The sequence below is a fragment of the Lepidothrix coronata genome, unplaced genomic scaffold (assembly GCF_001604755.1).
Source record: "Lepidothrix coronata isolate B3197 unplaced genomic scaffold, Lepidothrix_coronata-1.0 Scaffold22, whole genome shotgun sequence".
Classification (NCBI taxonomy): domain Eukaryota; kingdom Metazoa; phylum Chordata; class Aves; order Passeriformes; family Pipridae; genus Lepidothrix; species Lepidothrix coronata.
In genome coordinates, this window is record NW_016690202.1 from 4300504 (window position 1) to 4320149 (window position 19646).

Genomic DNA, 19646 nt, shown 5'->3' on the forward strand with positions numbered 1-19646 from the left:
TTTTCCATACGGCTGCAAACTTCTAACAAGTCTTTGCTTCATGTTACTTAAACTGCTATAGAAGGTTCATTAAATACATGAAAACTCTTCTTAAGGCCTGGAGCCACTCCTGCAATGACTAAGCCTTCCACCTCCACTTTTATTGTTTTGAAGCAGAAAATTAACTTGGGAGAAGCACAAAGAAAGTGATCCTCCCTCACCAAGACTTAGGATATTTGTGGAAAGAAATATGAAAAAAAAAGTATTAACTCATGGAGAAAAGCAGAAGCATCTACAGCAGAGGAATTTAGAGGCCTTTAGAGACTGCACAAAATCCAGATCCCGTCTGAATGTAAAAATGAATGCTTTTTCAATTTAAGTCAGTGCCCAACTTTCTCTTAAAGGTAAAGCCTGTATAACTGTCACTGGTGTACAAGAAGAATATCAACACCCTGTCTTCTAGGTCATCAATTAGTATTGCTACAGAATACTGTAAAAAAATGTATTATGATCATGAGTTGTTTCAATAAATGCAGTGAAGTTTCAAATTAAGTTCTGCAAATCTTCAGGTCTGCAGTCATCATCAACCATCACCGACCACTTGAGGCAGCCGACTGTTGCCTGGATTTTCCATTTTAACACGGCATGCATTAAACATAGGGCAGACCACTCATTCTGCCCTGCCTTTACGTAAGTGACACTGCAGGTGAGTTCATCCTTGGAAATAACACTGGCAGCAAAGTATGGTCAAGAAACGCCACCTGCTGTCTCTTGGATCACTGCTCCAAAAAGCTGCTGGGGTGCAAGGACATGCACAAAAATCACGTTGTCTTTTACTGGACGAAGAACATTTGAATATGATAAGGAGCAATCCTTTTCCACACAAGAGGTCCCAAAAGAGGCCTCAGATCCTCATCTGAGCTACTTACTACATAAGCAGCACTTCCTACAGAATCTCTTGCAGTGAAACCTAGAGAAAAAAAATGTAGCAATTCACTTTGAAATGTAAATGCCTTGGTTTTTTTCCAGATCGTTAAAAAAAAAATAAATCTGTTATTGAATTTAAGAATGTTGAATTCTCTTTTATTTCAAGGTTCATAATTGAAAAAAAAATTATTAAAAGCTGCAATAACATAGTGTGGATCCTATTGTCTGAGGCTGTCTCCAAAAAAACTGTCTAGTAACTCAGCCCTTGGCATTACAGCCACTCCGACCCAGCAAAATCCCTAAGTGTTTGCTTATCTCTAGACAAGTTTGGTCTCCTGATCTTGGGTGCTTGGAAACCAGGAGTAAGCACAATCTAATAACAGTCAACTAAGCACAAGGATGAAGACTTTTCAGCACAAAGGCCAGTGTGCTTAGGACCTTGATGCACCAAAATACAAATTCATAAATAATAACTCAAATCCAAGATTTCCCAAGTAACAAGTCTCTGCACCTTGTATGACACAAATTTGACTTTGTTGGAAATCAGCTGCATAAATATTAGAAGTTGCTAATTTTTTCCCAGCTTTCTTTTTTCTGAGGGATAATGTTACCAGTCTTCTTAAACACTTCAACATTCAATATTCTAATTTTAATTGTCTGAATTTTGTGTGTGTTTCTTTGAATGTATTCTTTAACTTTTGTTGAGTCCCTGCTTTCTTCTTCTATTAAAGTATTTTTAGTTTTTTAAGGGTATCTCCTCTCAAGACAAAGACATGTTATTTCTTTAAAAAATCAATTTGTTACTTGGAGTAAATAAACCTCAAGAAAACAGGTAGCCAAGAGAACAAAGAATGGAAACATCAGGTATATTGACAATTTTAATAGAAGTTATAATTACTTCAGTTGCAGGTAGGATACAGCCTCAGGTAGGAAGCTATCCAATTCAGATCTGAATGAACAAGCAAACATGCAGTCCCAGGATGCACCAACTTCTTGTAATTAATACAGAACTGACCTTACATATTTGCTGTGTAAGGTTAAATGGATGTGGCATTTATAAACTTAGCATCGAACAGCTGTCCTGATAGTACTGGATGACATCAGACGGTTGTCCTGATAATACCAATGGAGTAAACTGAGGAGTAGTTAATCCCTCCACATTTTTTGCCACTAGTCCTTGCCATAATGCAAGCAGCCTTTACAAATCCCATATCAAATTTATTTGTGGAGAAAAGACTAGGAGCTTCTCAAGGGTTCATATAGTTTTGAAAAATTTGAAAGAAACCTTGAAAGAATTTCCAACTGAGGGAAAAGTATTAAAAACCTCTGCTCCTGAACTATATGTGGAATTATGTGCTACACAATACTACAGAAAAAGTAATAGTTGTGTTCTTAGACTAATGTATGTAGTATTTAGTTCATGCCACCACCCATAAACAGTGTGCATGTGATTCACAAAAATGTAATACACACTTCAAATGATTCCTCATTTACACTTGTATGAAGTTCCCTCTACTGTGTAACAGTTTTTGTGCATTTTAGTATTAACAGGACATATTGTGACAGCAACAAATCAGAGAGAGTCTCAGACAGAAACCTCTGGCGTGCTGTAGCCACATTTTCTTTGAAGCTGTGTTTCTGCATGGATGGGTTCTTGTTCCTTCACAGTGCCTCACTGGCTTCAACAAAGTTTGATATAGCATGCACAGATTCATTCACAGAAAGTATACTCTGAGTTCTGACATTGCTCGACTGGGGCAGAGACAAAATAAAAAGAACAGAATCCAGAGGAGAGATAATGCTGCCCAGCTTGGAGAGTAAGAGTACCAAGCTGGGCTCCAACTAGTCTAGTGCTTACAGGACTGCCAAGTTCTGTATCAACAGGTTCATCACTTCATAGGTAGAAGTAAACCAAAAGCACGCAAAGGCCAGCCAAGGTATAACTGCTTCTGACTCCTTCTATTCTGGATGGTGAGTGAGTACAGATTTTTGGGTGTACAGGACTCACAGATCAAGCACATTTGATCTGCAGCCATTAAAGCCATCACAGTCATTATAGTCTAAAAATGTGATCGTACTTGCTCTAAGAAACTTTGCAAATTTGTGCCAAGATCTGCTACGCTGGGAAGCTTAATATCAGAAAATTAGAAGAGGTCACTTGCTCATTGTGGAAATTGGGAGAAAACATTTTATTTGAACCTGGCTTCTAAGAGATGCTATCAGCAGTTCAGTTTGCCACCAAATACTGCACTATTCCAACAACAGATTTGACTGAAGTGGATTAGCAGCCTGATAGCCCAATTGCTTCTGACTTAAAAGCTTTGCAGTAGTCTTCTTTGAACTAGGAATCTGGAAAAGCATGTCTTCTAGTGTGCACATGGTAATCTGTCCAGAAGCTTGTAGTTTCGTATAAATATCTCCTAATTTGACAGAAAGGTTAGGGTTTTCTTCCATCTTTCCCCTGACTGTAGCCAGCTGAGGAAGAGAAATTTACATATTGTTACAGTTCAGCAAGTGAAGATCATGTTCTACCATCATACTGAAGACAAGCAATCGCTCATCGTAAACAAACAAACACACAGCATAAGATAGGTTGCTAAGGCAATGATTTTATGGAACACACATTATGCATCACCACACAATGGTGGAAATGCACTGGATACCTATCAGAGAGGGTTTATTACATTTAAAACTTCCTCGAAGTTGTACAGTCCTATTTTCAGTCCTAGTACAGAATAACACAATTATTTTCTATTTAAATCCAGGAAACTTAATTGCTTCCTGGAATCTACTTTTCAGATCAGCACAATTCTAATTATTATTACGCATCTCAGTAAATGTACAGTACAGAAGAAATTAATAAATCAGACTATAGAGTCTGACAGACTACAGACTCAGTCTACAGAACTGAGAAGTTCTGTATGCCATACACAGAGCATGAACTCAAGTGTTAAGTAAATCTCTTAAAAAAACATTATTTATCCATAAGCTTTTGTGGAAGGGAAGGGTTAGGACTAATGCTTAGTCTTTTTATGCTTGTTACAAATTTCCCAAACAAAATCAAAACACAACACTGACGCATGCAACATTTATTGCAAAGACTTTACAAAACGAAATGCTGCTTAAAGAATTTCTTTTTGACATAGCAGTTAATATAAATGGGCTATACTTTGAGAGGAATACCCCCTTCTACGTGATATTTTACATATCAGTTACAAATTCTGTTTAATAGGCAGCAGTGAATGGCTAAGTATTTAATTATTCTTGCCTTGTTCTACAGGTACATTCAAAAGGAATTCACTGATGAGTTTCAGGAAAAGCAGCAGCAATGCTGACAAACTGATAGAGGCTACATATGTGCTATGAGAAAGCCTTCTTGCTGATCAAGACTGTAAAAACAGTTTTCACAGTAGAACACAGTTAAATAGCAAAAGCTACAATTTCTCATATCGCACTTCCCTGTATAGCACAGATCTTTGCAAATATTACCAATCTAACAATATCACTGCGATCAGAAACTTTACTCTCATTTTCATATCAAACGAAAATAGCATAGAAAGCAAGGGATTAAATTATTTAATGCCACTAGGGTAGGCTTCACTTACATTCAAATGAAGTATGAGCTTCCAGGAGCAAGACCATGGAAAGTGAACAGCTAAGTGTTTTGTCCAACAGTACAGGAAGCCAGATAGATGCTTTGGCATCGGAACCCAAACAACTTCAGTAGGGCGAACTTAGGCACCTGAGGTTCTGTAGGTACCACCATTACCACGTCTCAGTCAAGTACCATTACTGTGTACTTACCACCTGCTCAGAAAACTCAAGTTTTTTCACAAAGGGAGGAGTATCTACTTCCACTGCTGCCTCTAGCGTCTTTATTACTTCTTCTAGCAAACCAGATCTGAGCTGGACAAGAACCTTAAAAATAAAATAAAAATACACCACACAAATAGTGGTGGTTACATTCATCAGAATGTACATTTTTTAAAAAGTGTTTGAGAAAGACATGAGGCAAAGGAGAACAAAATACATTTCCAGATGCTGCACTGATAAAAATCCATTCATCACAAAGAAAGCAGATGGAATGATCAATTTCCTCACTGTTTTTTTTTCACAGCTGGGACCTGGAAAGGAAGGGTGAGTCTGAAGGTAGAGCTCCTCTGATGAAGCTGCATTAGCTAAAGTGGTTTTTGCCATAGCTTAGAGAGGTCGCTTACATGGCACATGCAGTACATTTTCTCTGAGGTTATAGACTGTTCAAGTAAACAAAAAAACTGTTGTACACACACATGTGGCTAAGGTCTGTAGGAGGCCTGAAGTGGGCAGAGCACAGCTAAAGAAGGCATTTACTTGGAGCTGTGTTTTTTTTCAATCTTTTGTAGGAAGGAAGCAAAAAGTTACAGTGTCATAATTAGAAATTGTTCATGGTTCTACACCCACAGATGTAGGACTGGTCTCATCTATGGTAGGAAGTTATTTTAAAAAATGGGTGAGGATTGTTAACAGTTCAGAATTTGTTGACTCAGAAACAAGCTCATCAACACTACTAACACACAGATGTGCTCCTAAGAAGCTGCTGCTCCATTACTTTGCACATGGAAGTTTTTTGTCCAGTATAGCATACTCCTTTGCAAGATTTTAATACAAAGCAAGCATACTTACTTTAAGATTATTGTATAGTTTGTTCTCTGTTTTCATTATCTGGGAGCAATAAAGTTTGGCTTGTGCTACATCATTCTGGGAAGGAATTATAAACAATAAAAAAAATACAGTCAAACATGCATCACAAAATTTTGCAATAAAAGTTCAAGAGAAAAAACAGTCCTTCACAACTTTTCAATAAATCACAAACCAGCATCTAAAACCCCTTCACCATGACCCATGAACACCAAACAGCATGCAGCCTGCAAAAGAAATGCCCCATGCTGCATTTGTCATGTCATCTGGGTCTTTACTACAGTGTGTTGCATGTAACCAACACTGAGCATGAGATCACCTAAAAGATACATGATCTACACATGTGCTCGGTCTGACACATTTCAGAGTACTTAAATGAAGTGCAGCATATGTTAATGTGGATATTTATCCTGTCCAGCCCTTTTAACCTTTTGGACATACACATTTACAGTACTGTATCTATGTTATCAATTGATTTGTGTAGACAGTTAATGTTACACTGGCATTTACTAGACCAAGCAATGTTTCTTGAGATCAAGAAACATCTTACTCACAGCAATAAGTACTGATCATGCAGCTTAAAGAACAGTTAAATATAATGTGGAGCATTACTCCGTTTGCAAAACAAGAATTTTATCTGATTTTTACATACAGCAACATCAAGCACATTTCATTTTGTTTCAGAGATAGAGGTTTTGTTTTTACTCAATGACAATTTATTTCAGTGTTGCTATTGCTATTGCTCAGTGTCTGTCTTCACAGAGACAGAGTAAAAAAGACCACACAGTGCACAAGAAACCTTTAACAACTCTACTTCATTCATTAAAAGTTGTGAATAAGACCAAATCTGTAGTCCTTCCAGTGCCTCTGACCTCTGTTTTAACATGAAACAGAGAAGGTTCAGAGCACACCCATGCTGTATAGACAAATTAATTGCAGAGATTTATTCCAGCCTTTAGAATTTCCTAAGTGTTATTCTCTTGCTCAGAATTTGACCCTGTGCTGCCTCAGAGCCTCAGTGCTTAGGCACATGAGGTATACAAAAACCTCCCCGAGCAGAAACATGTTGTGAAGAAAGACAGGCCACCTCCCATGCAGTAGGGAAATACACAGCATAGCCTTTGAGCCTGCCTCCCAAGATAACCATTTTAAAGAGATGATTGCATAAATATTTTAAATTATAATTTAAATTCTATTTAAAGGAAATCATCACCAAATAGTAGTATCTGCAGGAGTAGATCCATGGTTACATCTAACCTGTTTGCCTAACTCGTTCGTTGTCTAGTAATATTCTAGATGGCATTGTCACTAGCACAAAATACATTAGACTCAAGACATGTTTATATTTCAAAACTTCCAGGTTCAATTTATGTGAAAGTTGTCTATAATCATACCGTTTCAGGAGCCTAAAAGTTTCAATACTTGAAGTTGTTACATAGATCAGTTACACTTTCTCCATGTTAACTTTCTTTCACAATAAAACTAGAGAGACCCAGGCAGAACCTAAAACAAAAGGCATTGTACCTGCTTGAGAGCAGTTGCCATGGCAAAGCAGTATGCTCGCAGCGACAAGGTGTCACCTTTCAGCTGTGCTTCCTCAAGCAATTTCGCAGAGATTTTGGAAGACTCCAGGTTGTCCTGCATAGAAATTTCAAAGTAAGTTGTACTTGTTATTCTTGTGATCTGACAGGACTGTAAGCAAATGCAATCACATTCAGAAGGCATGCAGAAGTCAACATACTATATGATCACCAAGGCAACATGTATCTAAACCCAACCAAGCAGATTCTGTGCAGCACTTCTTGAGAAACACAACATCAAAATATGATATTTAAAATGACAGAGGTCAAAAGAAGGTAAACATAACTTCCATTCTTTTAAGAATTACACCTGGCCCTGTTTTGGCTTCTACAAGAGATAAAAAACCTGTGGCAATATCCTAAACCAAACAGACACTTTCCTTTTCACTTCTGAATAATTCCAAAATCAGGAAGGAAGATTAATTTTTGTCCTTTATTCTAGAATCCACATTAGGTAGTTACTAAAAAGTCAATATTTTCTAAGCATTGAACTACTCAGCACCACTACACTAAAGAAGTCTGTGTATGTGCAAATTTGAACGTTCAGTCATTTTTAGCCTCTCTTACAGATCAAATCTTGAAAAACGTTTCCAAAGCATATATTCTAATATGACTGCTTAGACATTTGCATGTTTTTCAACACAGAAAGCTTCCATTATTCCTGGGACAATTTTCACTAGAGTCTATAATAAAAGGCAATGAGTTTAGCTATGTGCTACCTCACAAACCACCAACTCTCCAAACCAATACGGCTCACACCGGAAATTATGGGTGGAACTGACTGGACTCCAAACAAAATAGTATCTGCCAAACTTAAGAGCTGGCAGCATGAAGATTTTGTAACAATTGGTACACCAATATGGATAAGAGTCCTCATATTTGGTGCTGATTTCTGTTCCTAGTGTTCAAAGTGTCATTCCTGCAAAATATGGTTTAAAACATGTTCTCAAAAATTTAGAAACGTTCTGATCACCAGAAGATTGATTATTACGTAAGTACTTTGTTGTCATCCAAAGGCCTATAGCTCTTTCCTGCACTAAAAGAAGGACCATCTGTTGTCTCAGAGGATAGTAGTGCCTTATAGTGATTTAAAAGTTCCCAGAAGTGTTTCAGAGTTGACCTGTAAAACACCTCTGAACAAAGATTAAACATCAATTCCTTTGTTTATCCACTGGCAATAATCTGAGCTTTAAGCCTTGTACATTGTTCTGTACTGGTCTCTGTCAGGATTATTCATAAAAAAACAAAAATTATTCATAAAAAAACAAAAATTAATTTCCATTATTCAAGTAGTGCATATTGAAGCTACTTCCCATCAAGATTTTTTCTGACATTTCTTATCTTGCAGCATGCACAAAAGTACTTTTGAGCTTCGTGGTTTCTCCTCCTCCTCCTAACAGATGAATCAACAGATTAAGCTTCTGAAAGAGCTCCACCTAATCCTCTTTAGCACATAAAGGGTTACTACAGCTTATTCCCCTATTGGTAGTATTTTATCTCAATGAAAAAACCCACGGGTTTATTGTGGCTGTTAAAACAATCAGGTGACAGTTTAGAATTGTTTCCCCTCTATTTTCATCAATAGTAATAATGGGCTAGATTCTCTATTGAAAACACATGTAGGGCCAGATGTAGTAGAAAACAGAAGCCTCGGGAACCTCTTCCTGTTGCATGTGCCATGGGTCCAAGCCTTCTGACTGCAGGCCATGTAAAAAAACACGTAGAGATTTTAGGGAAGAAGCTACAGCAGACCTAAAGGCAGGGCTAGCTCATTAGAACTGAGAATTGCAGAAGCACCACGTAAATTACTGCTGAGGTACTATTTTAGGCCTACTCCTTTTTCACATAGGCACTCAGTTTCATTTAATGTTTAACTGAGAAACCTGAGGAAGTTTAGTCTGGTGGTATAACTTTTTCCTCAGCTAGCATCTTCGTAACACATGAGAAAATGGAAGAAAACTTTATAACTGAGTTTGGGAAGGGTCCACGTTAATATTTCAAACTGCAGAACTGACTCAAATCTGGAGAGGAAGATCAAAACAAAAAAGTTCTGGGATCTCACTTTGCTACAAAAGGAAAACAGTTCTAAGGAAACACTCGTAAAACCAATGTAGCCCAGCTTCTCACCGTGTTCATGCTCTTTTTCTTTGAGACAGGTAAGCTCAAGGACAGCCTGTCTCTCACTAGAGGCATTCCTTTAGGTTTCTTTTCTCCACTCAGCTGTCCATTTTCATCAGGCACGTAGGGAACAGATTAACTTTGACAGCTCTATTCCTTGTCAAATTTGGATGCAATTACAGAAATGGTTCAAGGCTACTTGTCGGGGGAGGGGGGAAATGGATGGGAGATGTCTGACAAACAGACCATATCACATATAAGCCTTGTCTCTTAAGGAAACCAGACTATAAAATTGATATTGAGGCTCAAGCACACAGTATAGTCTGAAGAGTTGTAAAGTTCCCAGGGAAAGAATACTATAAGGCTGTAGCAAATTTGTTCCTAAATGCTTATGTCCATGCAAACTTTCAGAGATTTGTTTTGTGACATTAGTTTGTATGGGAAACTATATATGGGCACTATATCATGCACAATGAAGCAATTTAGGATTTAAATATGTCTAAAATATTTCCAGTAGACAGGAAATCATGACAAGGAAAATATGGAAACTTTAAAATCCAAAAAAAATGCATTTCAAACACTTTTTCATAATGTAAATTGAAAATACTTACCAGCTTATAGCATATTGCAAATGCAAGTAGATAAGTTTCTTTGTTGAAAGGTATACCTTGTTTTTTCATTTCTACCAGAACTTCCAAAGCACCTATCAAAAATATATTAGTCTTACTCACTTCACAAATTTATGGTTATACCTTTAGTAACTGAAAAAACAGTTCAACATGCTATGAGCTCAGTAAGTCTATTTGCAAATAAGAATGCAAACTGAAATCTATTATTTTAAAAAGAAAATAATTCAAAAAGTTTAATGCATGGTCAGTTGGATAGAAATACCTCTTCTTAGCAAGGAGGTTTTCAGTCTACAGTAGAATATGGCCTTACTCTTTCATTATTTTTATATGAATCTGAAGCTAAATTCTAGATACTTGACAAAGTCACCCTCATTCTTCCTAACTGCCCAGAAATCTTGCACCACTTTAGGCAAACTCCATAACATCCCCTTAATAACTCACGTGCCTCAGCATAACGGCTGCATTCAGGTGCTGATCTAGTTATTTTTACAGTGCTTCAGTCTCAACTTCTAGGACAGCTGCTGAACTTATATTTGCTAAACATCAAGAGATCAAGTGCTGTGTATTTAACAGATTTCAAATAAAGGGATTTGCTTGAAAAGCTTATTCCATACTAAGTTTAAGGTTTTCTCATGGAAAGTCTTTTAAGTTAGGTTAGATGATTTTTCCTTATCCTCACAAAAGGCCAAACTGATTTTAAGCACTGGATTTAAACACTGCAGTAGCCACTCTGTGTGATGGCACTAGTAAGACAAACCAAGAGAAGACCACAGTTTTGGAAAAAGGGAACTCTTCTCTCCACTGACACTAATGCAGACCAGCCAAAACACTGCTGAAGAACATACCATTTCAAAACCCACATAAAGCAAACTCTGAATAGAGAAAACAAAATGCTATGGGAAATTACAAAGCAAAAAGAAGTTAGCGCTTTAGAGAAGAGGGTTTAGGAGACAAGGTCTCCTGGATAAAAACAATTCCAGGCAACCTGAATGGCAAGAATACTGCAGGAAGTAGAAGACCAATACTGTCTTCCATTTTTATTACATGCTACAGTGCAACTCATTCCCATCTACACTTATTTACATGATGTTTGGCCATCTAAAACCATAGCCAACTAGCACTATTCATTAAAAAAATACATATATTTATATACACACACAACACATACAGTGAGAAGCATCCTCCTCAAAATTAACTTGTCTTAGTAAACACAATACTTACTTTCAAAATGGCCTTTTTTAAACAACATAGTCATCAAAATATGGAATGATGTACTCTCCGAGAAAAAACCATGCAAATTCTGGAAAAGAAATAGAGCAAACATAAAAAAGGTCAGGAGAGTGAACAGTCTTACTGTGCACAGCATTTAGCAGGTGTTCCTACTGGAATAAGTCTCATCTTTACAAGTTCAACGTTTAACTCTCTGGGTTCCCTGACTGTCCATCCCTCTGTCAAGTAATCGCTAAAATATCAGTGACTCAGTATGGTCAAAAGCTCACCAAAATTAAACAGAAATTTCCCAGAGAGTCCTCCTATCATTTTTTTAATGACAGATTGTAACCCCTAAGTCACTGCAAGCGGAAGTCCCTGACAGCTTGCAGCTGACGAACAATATCTTTGTAGTTAAGCACATCGCCATGAAATTGAAAGAATTTTTTTCTAATCACAATATCAAATGATGAACAGGTCAGCACAAGAGCTTGAATGATGATAATAAGAGTAGCAGAAGAAAGAGAAATTACATATTATGTTCTACTTCAACCACACTGTGTTGGGAATAGCCAAATAAAATGTCAGACATATTAAGTTTAAATTTCTGTAGCAGAGTCTGAAGAAGTATCTCAGACTCAGTATCTCAGTGTCCACCAGTTACTATGTCCTGCAAGTACAGCAGGACCTGTCTAATGACATAGATCCCAATAAGAAAAAAAACAAACCAAAATTCTAACTACATACTCTTACATGTCTAATTTAAGAACAGAGAAAGACTTCTCCCATGAGATACTGGGTGTATCTCATGCCTGAATGAATTAGCATCAGAGACGTGACTTTTCACTGGCTAGCAGACATTTTTGAAAGCACAACATTATTGCACACACTGGGCATGATTAATATCTTGCCTTAATAGCACACATAAGAGTTTTAGACATGTTCAAAAACAAGTCCTTAAGTTTCTTCAGCACTAAAATGGCCAAGTTCTTGAGCTGTTGAACATCATACCACCTCTACAGAGTTCAGAGGGAATCTGAAGTAGAGTACCATGATAAATCTCCTGGTACAAATAACACAAGGGATTTCAGAGGGCTACCACAGAAAAACTCAAAAGCATTCAAGAGTGATCTAATGCAATACAGGATGTGGGAAAACATGCATCAGCCATGTTAACTTAAGTAATTATTTTTTCATCAATATTTTTTATTCAATTTTATCATACAGAAATAAAATAAAGTTACCAGTCAAACTAGCATTTAATTTCCTTTTAATTACTGTTTTGCTATTGGTATCATACCATTTCTCATATTTGGGAATACATTGACTGAGAATATATTGACTAATAATAACAACAACAACAACAACAACAACAGCATTTTTGAAATATAAGGGGAAGTACCTGATCTTTGATAAGTTCTACTGCAGGTCTTTCAAGGTCTAGCTCATAACATAGCCTCATAAAGAGGGGCCCAAATTTAAAATTCTGTAAGGCTGTTATTCCATTCTGTTCATGGTACCTATTGGAAAGATTAAAAAAGTTAATCACATAGAGCATGGAATTTGCCAGGGAGAACAGCTTTAAACAGAGAGCAAGATCTGTATGTGCAATGACAGAGGCACACTCTTCTACCTGCACCAGCCAAAGATATATAGATAACAGGAGATTAAATTTTAAGGAAAAATATAGTTTTGATCAAACTAATAAATTAACTAGTAATAAATAACCTCTTCTATTACCACTAATCTGCATTAAATCAATAATAGAATGGGTCTCTACCTAAAAAATTCCCAGCTACTTTACCTTCTATTCATGGAACGACAGCACAGAAGTTGCAGCAGTCTATTTTAGCAGCAATACCTGCTAAAATACCTCTACAAAAAGAGAGTATTTTAATTTTTACTTTATAGGTCCTACACTGTAATTGCTGGGAAAGTTTTCACTCACAAAACCTCCTGCCATTAATCTGCCACTGCTGGTTCCAGACCAGTTTATAATCAGGCATGTCTTGGCTGGAAAAAAACCCTGAAAATACATCTGCTTCTCAGCTGTGGGATGATTTTTCTGTGTGGTTCACCATTCATTCTGCAGTAGGACACTACTTTGCTCTCATAGCTTGACCCTCCTTTGACCTGAGAGTCTTTGAAGGGTTTGAAGATCCAAAGAAAATGAAAACACAGCCTTAACTTAAGGGATTAATTATGCCTATAGCCATTGAATCAGGACAAGCACTCAACTGCAGATATACCCTGGGATGATCGAATAAAAGACAAAAAATAAAGACAGAAAAGAGCGTTACCTGGATTTTAAAAAATACCTGTAAATAACTTTTCTTGCTAATTCCACATCAGATGAAGTCTGACATAAATGCAGTAAATTTTTTAATTCATTTTTGAGAATTATTCCATTTTTCTTTAATTTTTCTTTAATACTTCTAAAATATGGATCTGAAAATAAAATACATAACAGGAACAGTCTATAGACAATTCCATTACAGGTGTTGCATACTTGGTACCTAAAACATGGAGACTGAATGAATCAGAAAGCTTGTTCTTTCACCAAGAAAAATGCATAAAGCTTCTCACAGACAAGCATGCCAAGGTGTCTCCATGAAGTCATGTCAAACTTGGAAAACCAAGAAGATGCATACTGTGAACTTAATTCATTGTGTATGTTATGGAACATATCTGGAAATGAAAAAGTTTTAATGAGGAAGAAAGTTTTGTGACATTTTTTGTCTTGTTTTTTTTCTAAAGAGCAAGTAAACAAACAAAACCAATTCCACACAGCATTCAAACAACTGTAAAAACTACTCAACACTGTTCATACAGAAGACTCAAATTTCTTCACAGCTGATGAAAACACAAAGACTTTCCTATATAATCTGTGTTTTTCTATACACAGCCATAAACTTAAGAGTTGCTTCCCTTACCCTGCCCCAAAACAAGATGGTTCTCTATCCCACCCATTTTCCTACGACAAATCAAGCACAAAGATGAGTCCTCCAGTTGGTAATCTCAATCCACTGACCAACACACACAAGATTAAAATCACATGTACCACCTGACAGCCTCATTCCTCTCATGGTGCTGACCACATCCTGGGAAGAGAAGCAATCTTTTTTGTAGCACTGCTGTTCCCAAGCTAGTGAGCTACACAAGAGGTAAAAAGTAGGCACCACAGGGAACAACATATTCGGCTACTGGATGCATATCTGTTGCTACATGCAATTGCAAGTCCTTACTCGAGACTGAAATACAGAGCTGAATCCTGGAAGTTAGAAGAATGTATACATACAAGTAGGCATATATAATGCTTGTGTTGTGTTCAAAGGTGCACAGAAATTAAAAAAATACCTGGGATCTGAATGGTATTTATACTATTGTAGGTAATTGTATAACTGCGGTAGTTAATAGTATAACTATTGTCGTTAATGGTTGGATTATAACTACAATAAATAATAGCTATTATATATTCTGTGCAACAGTTATTACTGCTTTTTCCATTACTAAACCAAGTTTTTATTAGCTCTAATTACTTATTTTCATTTTTCACATATTACATTAAACACTGAGTACAGAAACTATTTACACATACACATAAACAGATGTTTAGCACAATGTTTTCATTAGTTTTCAGAGGCTACTATTTGTATGAAACTAAAAGGTCAACTGTGACCTGTAAAGCCAAACATTTGGCTTCTACAAATCTGCTTTAGCAAAAGTGATTGACCCATAGCAATAAATTCAATGTATCTCAAGTATGGGATGAATAAACTACAATATAAGTATGTCATCATTACAGCAAAATATAATAACATTATGACTTGCAACTGCACAATTTAAATTTTACTAAATATAGAAAAAACTGTCAGGTTGACTTTACTTCCCTCTCTGTCCCAAAAGACTGATTTACATAAAACTAGATTTGTTTATTTGTCTCTTCCTTGTCTTAAAATTAAGTACAACCTTTGGAACACTAGAATACCCACACATGATAAAACAGGAGTTTTGCCTAAGCTTTCTTAAATAATAAGGGCAGCTTTATGTTTATACCTATGTTTCTTAAAGAAAGGAATTTGTATACATTTTAAACAGCAAGACAAAATCCCTGCTAGAAAAAATCCACTGATTCTGCTCCTATATTAGTTTGGAAGACCTGAATTTGTTTTTCATATTCGGTGTAGCATATGTCAGCTGGAAGTGGGTGTACAACTGAGAACTTACACTAGGCAAAAGAAAAAAAATCTAAAAGAATATGCTAACTAAACTTACAGAACAGATTAAAAGAGAATTACTGGTGAAGGCCTTTTCTGGATACTTAGGTAACTATGCGGCTTTGTGTTTCCCTTCTCTGTTGATGATGTATTTGAAGTGATATTTGTAGACTGAAACAGTATTTTCTATTAAATTATCTTAAAAAGTTAGAAAAGGGAGGACACAAACATTTCAGGTCTTATGCAAACACCTTGCAGACATGAAAGCTTCTCCACACATATTCTCAACACAGCATAACATTGTTTCATTTTACAAAGCCTCAGATCTTCCAATAATGGTAGATACAAAAAATTTGCAGGAGGAAGACATAAGTTGTTTCTTTAAATGGGATCAATTGGTGTCATACTTTTGTAACTTGGACTGTTTTGTTTCCTAGGACTTATGCTAAAATTGAGAATGGTGACTATGAAATAAATTCTATACCTTTATTGCCATGAACTTCATTCCTAATTGCCACTTTCATCTGTTGAAATTCTTGTAACTTTATATCTTCTTCTGTTAGCAGATACCGCTTCCCTATCACAAGAAAAAAAAAGAGGAAGATTGAGTTTTACGTTACACTGTCTGATTTATTACTACTAAACATTGCATGTATTAATTACTGACTTCAATTTTCTGATGCCAGACCATTGTCAGCATGACATTAAAATACAGACTGCAAAACCTGAAGTTGTTCATGTCACAAACAAAAGAACTCAAATACTATGTTACAGCTCTATGGACTTTATGTGCACAAGGATGAAGAAGTATTTAGTTATTGAATGAGCACAGGAAAAAGTAGAGGCAATATTCCTCTTCACCAAGGAAGAGGAGCATTCTGCTCAGGAATAAGATCTTTCTCCCTTTTATACTTTCATAATGATTTTTTTGTCATTTCTTTATTGGCCACAATTCACTAGTGGCACAGCTTGCTTTCCCCTCAAGTGCTGTTCCCACTGCTGTAGAACACATCATTCTGGAAGCTACAAAAGCAGTACGAAGACACAAAAAGCTTATTTTTTGAATTTATAAAAACACCAACTGTATTACTTGGATTCCAGTAACACTCAGGAGACCTAGTGAAGTTCTGTTGCACTACAGACATAGAGGTAAGACAGTTATTTAATCTAGAAGCTCAAAATTAACTTTGGGTGCTGACCTCAACTGTACTGTGTTGCAAGCTGCTTTAATAAAAGTGTCATGCAAAAGCTATTTGACAAGTTTTTGCTGTTATAAAATCAGATGTCGATTAGATTTTTATTTGCAACTAATGACTTTGTAACAGAGAGTCACTGTAGTAGCTTACATTGTTACAATCTAATATTTTAAAGTTTTGGCTTCTTAAAGAATTATTGGAACCATGAAGGGACAAGAACAAGTATTGAACTGAGTTAGGTGGTTTATTCTCATTCTGCATTTCCCTAGAAAAATGTAACAGGTCATGCAAAAAACCCCACTTGTTTTCTATGCAAGCAAAGCATGCTAATGACACACTTCATAAAACCTGAAGCAAAAAATCCATTAAATGGCACATTCATCCATTAAATTTAATGGAAACTGTTCCAATGGGAAAACTAACACAATTTATCCAGCACGAAATTGACCTGTATTAGCCACCATTTAGGTCCCACAGACCTGGTCTAACAGCGAAAGCCCATCCCAGTCCTGGGCCTCTCCAGGGCTGGTGCAGCAATCATGCTAGTGCCTGGGGTGGGACCAGCACACTGCATATCACGGACACTCAGTGGTCACGGACAGTGTCAGCAGAGAGTGGGGGGCAGCAGAATTTTACCCTTCTTGAATTCAATTTGATGAATTCCACTGCTTCCTTAGATTCATACCTTACAGTGTTACAGAAACAAACCAGTGAAAAACCAAGCAAAGGGACCTCCAATGAAAAAGGAGGGAGATGGATATGATGGCTGGCATGTGCAGGTGGTGCAGGCTATCCCAGAGAACTTAATCAACTAACCTGCTCTGCCTCACAACCCTCTACCAGGCTGGCCAGTGAAGAGGGGTGGGCAGAGCACGAGGCAGAACGGAGGGCTCCATGTCTCTGAGGGGTCTAACAGAGCTGTAACCTGAGCGAAGCCTCCACAGGCCAGGAGCTCAGCCAGGGCCTGGGCTCAGAGCTCTGCAACATACACCTCTTTTCCATGTGCCCCCATTTCCTTCTCTGGGCAAGGGAGTGCCTTTGGAAGGCCTCTGAAGCCCAGAGTCTGGATAACACTGTCATCCTCCCAGAATAAACACACATTTATGAAACTGCACATGTATTTGGTTGGTTGTTTCCTTTTCAATGTCACATCCTGACAGCAGCAAGAAGGAGATCCACTCGCTAACGCTGACCTCCAGGGTGACCTTACTGTGGCCTTTCAGAACCTGAAGAGGGCCTACAGGAAAACTGGAGAGGGACTTTCACAACGGCATGTAGTGGTAGGACAAGGAGGAATGGCTTTTGACTAAAATAGAGTAGTTTAGATTAGATATTAGGAAGAAATTCTTTACTCTGAGAGTGGTGAGGCACTGGAATAGCCCAAAGAAGCGGTGCATGTTCCATCCCAGGAAACGCTCAGGGCCAAGTTGAATAGGGTTCTGTGCAACCCGATCCCGTAGAAAGTGTCCCCATGGCAGGGGGTTGAAACCGGACGATCTTTAAGGTCCTCTCTAACCCAGGCCATTCTGGGATTCATTTTATGATCTTGTAAGGCCACTGCCCACCCTCCCTGCACGGCTTGCCCACCAGGAGCCCCTCGGCGCTCCCCGCCAGAACACCACGCGCCGAGAAGGGAATCCAGGCAAGAACTACAGTTCCCGTCAGGCCCACGCCTGGCGGCGGCGCCGGACCTGCCGAGTGTTGCCGTACCCGGTATCCCCCGCACCGGCGGGCAGCCTCGCTCCCCGGCCAGGCCCCCCCCGTCCGCCCCCGCCGCGAAGCCCGCAGTACCTGCGGGCACGCAGCCCCAGGCGCCCGGGGCGGGCAGGCGAACCGCCGAGCGCCGCGCCGCCTCCCGCGCCGCCCGCCGGGACCCGCCCGCCAGCACCGCCGCCATCTCACGGCCCGGCCCGCGGGGCGGGGCGGGCCGGGGCACTCGCAGTCTCCCCGCGCCGCCCACCTCCTCCGGCCTCGGCACCATGGCCGCCCCCGTGCTCCGGCGCGCCCTGCTCCGCAGCGGGAGGGCCCTCGGCGCGGGCCCAGGTCTGTGCGCTGCTGGGGAGCGCGGCGGGGCGGGAGGCGCGGCCGGGGCACGGCGCTGGTGGCCGTGGTTGCCGCAGGCGGAGGTGGGAAGCGTGAGGAGGGGTGGGATGCTGCGCCGGGACTGCCCTCACCTTCCCCCGTTTCTCTCCGTATATCTGTGTGAAATTGGAGGCAGCTCTGTGGACGTCTTATCGCTGGCGTGCAGTGTAGGAGAGTGTTCGCAGTTTGTATTTTAGTGGATCCTCCACCGTGCGGATTTCATAGCTCGACATTTTAAGGCCTGCCCCTTTGGGCCGGGGGAACCCACGCGGAATTGTATGAGAGGCCGCCAAGCCCGTGGCAGTGAGTGCCCAGCACAACCTGGTAACGCCGGTGACAGAAGAGCCGCAAGGCTGATGTCTTGGAAAAGACAAAAATGTGACCCTTGGGAAGAACTGAGCTCAGTAACGTTTGCCTAAAGAGTGGTGGTGATGGGTGACTCCGTTGTGCCTTTTCACACGCGGAGCACGCTTTCCTCCGTTCTGCTTCCTGGATGCCCAGGGTTCAACCACGCCGCCCTTCCCTCTGGTGCTGAACCGGCGTGAAGAGCTCAGCCCTGACCTCGGCTTACCCGAGCATAGAGCTGTCAGGCGGACAGTTTTGGTATAGAAAATAGTTTTGTAAAGCCTCATGCTTGGTAGTAGCATCCTTCGCGTGAATAAGCATACAGTAATTTACCCTAAAAAAAAAGACCAACCAAAAAATCCCGAGAAACTCACACCAACCTCCCCAGGTCTTCTGTATGTCTCTTTTGTCAACCTAATGAAAAATAGCACTAAAAGAAACCGTACTAACCAAACAAAATACCTTATTTTCTGTTTGGTGAAGTGATGTACATACTCTCATATTCTGACTGTGGAATTCTGTGTTCTGGGCCTTTTTGATAAAGGTTTGCAAAGTTGTTCGGAGATGGACATGTGTGTATAATGATGTGTCAGAAGGATGAAGAGAAAAATTGTTTCAGAACCAAAACTAAACTTTCAGAGGTAGCTGATTTTCAGATTAAAGCTTTAAGGTAGTTGCTTAGACTTC

The 19646-nt window shown here is 39.0% G+C and overlaps 2 protein-coding genes across 8 annotated transcripts in view; one reads left to right on the forward strand and one right to left on the reverse strand.

Annotated features, from left to right (window-relative positions):
- Positions 1 to 1766: 1766 nt before the first annotated feature.
- Positions 1767 to 19067, reverse strand: PTCD2 (pentatricopeptide repeat domain 2). Of its 6 annotated transcripts, none has more exons than XM_017808234.1 (10): positions 18707 to 19067; positions 15821 to 15913; positions 13420 to 13567; positions 12522 to 12639; positions 11132 to 11210; positions 9893 to 9984; positions 7108 to 7221; positions 5569 to 5643; positions 4711 to 4824; positions 1767 to 3381 (listed from the first exon to the last, which is right to left on the reverse strand). In XM_017808234.1, the coding sequence occupies exons 2-10, from the start codon at positions 15858 to 15860 to the stop codon at positions 3157 to 3159; spliced, it is 1005 nt and encodes a 334-aa protein (XP_017663723.1). In that variant the 5' UTR covers positions 15861 to 15913; positions 18707 to 19067; the 3' UTR covers positions 1767 to 3156. The 6 variants fall into 6 exon arrangements, with proteins under 6 accessions (XP_017663723.1, XP_017663725.1, XP_017663720.1 ...); XM_017808236.1 differs by having other exon boundaries at positions 18936 to 19058; XM_017808231.1 differs by lacking the exon at positions 18707 to 19067 and adding an exon at positions 18324 to 18612 and having other exon boundaries at positions 13438 to 13567.
- Positions 18484 to 19646, forward strand: part of MRPS27 (mitochondrial ribosomal protein S27) — a 39260-nt gene continuing 38097 nt past the window's right edge. For both annotated transcript variants that reach the window (XM_017808237.1, XM_017808238.1), the window contains exon 1: positions 18484 to 18575. In XM_017808237.1, coding sequence (XP_017663726.1) covers positions 18512 to 18575 — 64 coding nt within the window. In that variant the 5' untranslated portion in view covers positions 18484 to 18511. The remainder of the gene's footprint in view (positions 18576 to 19646) is intronic.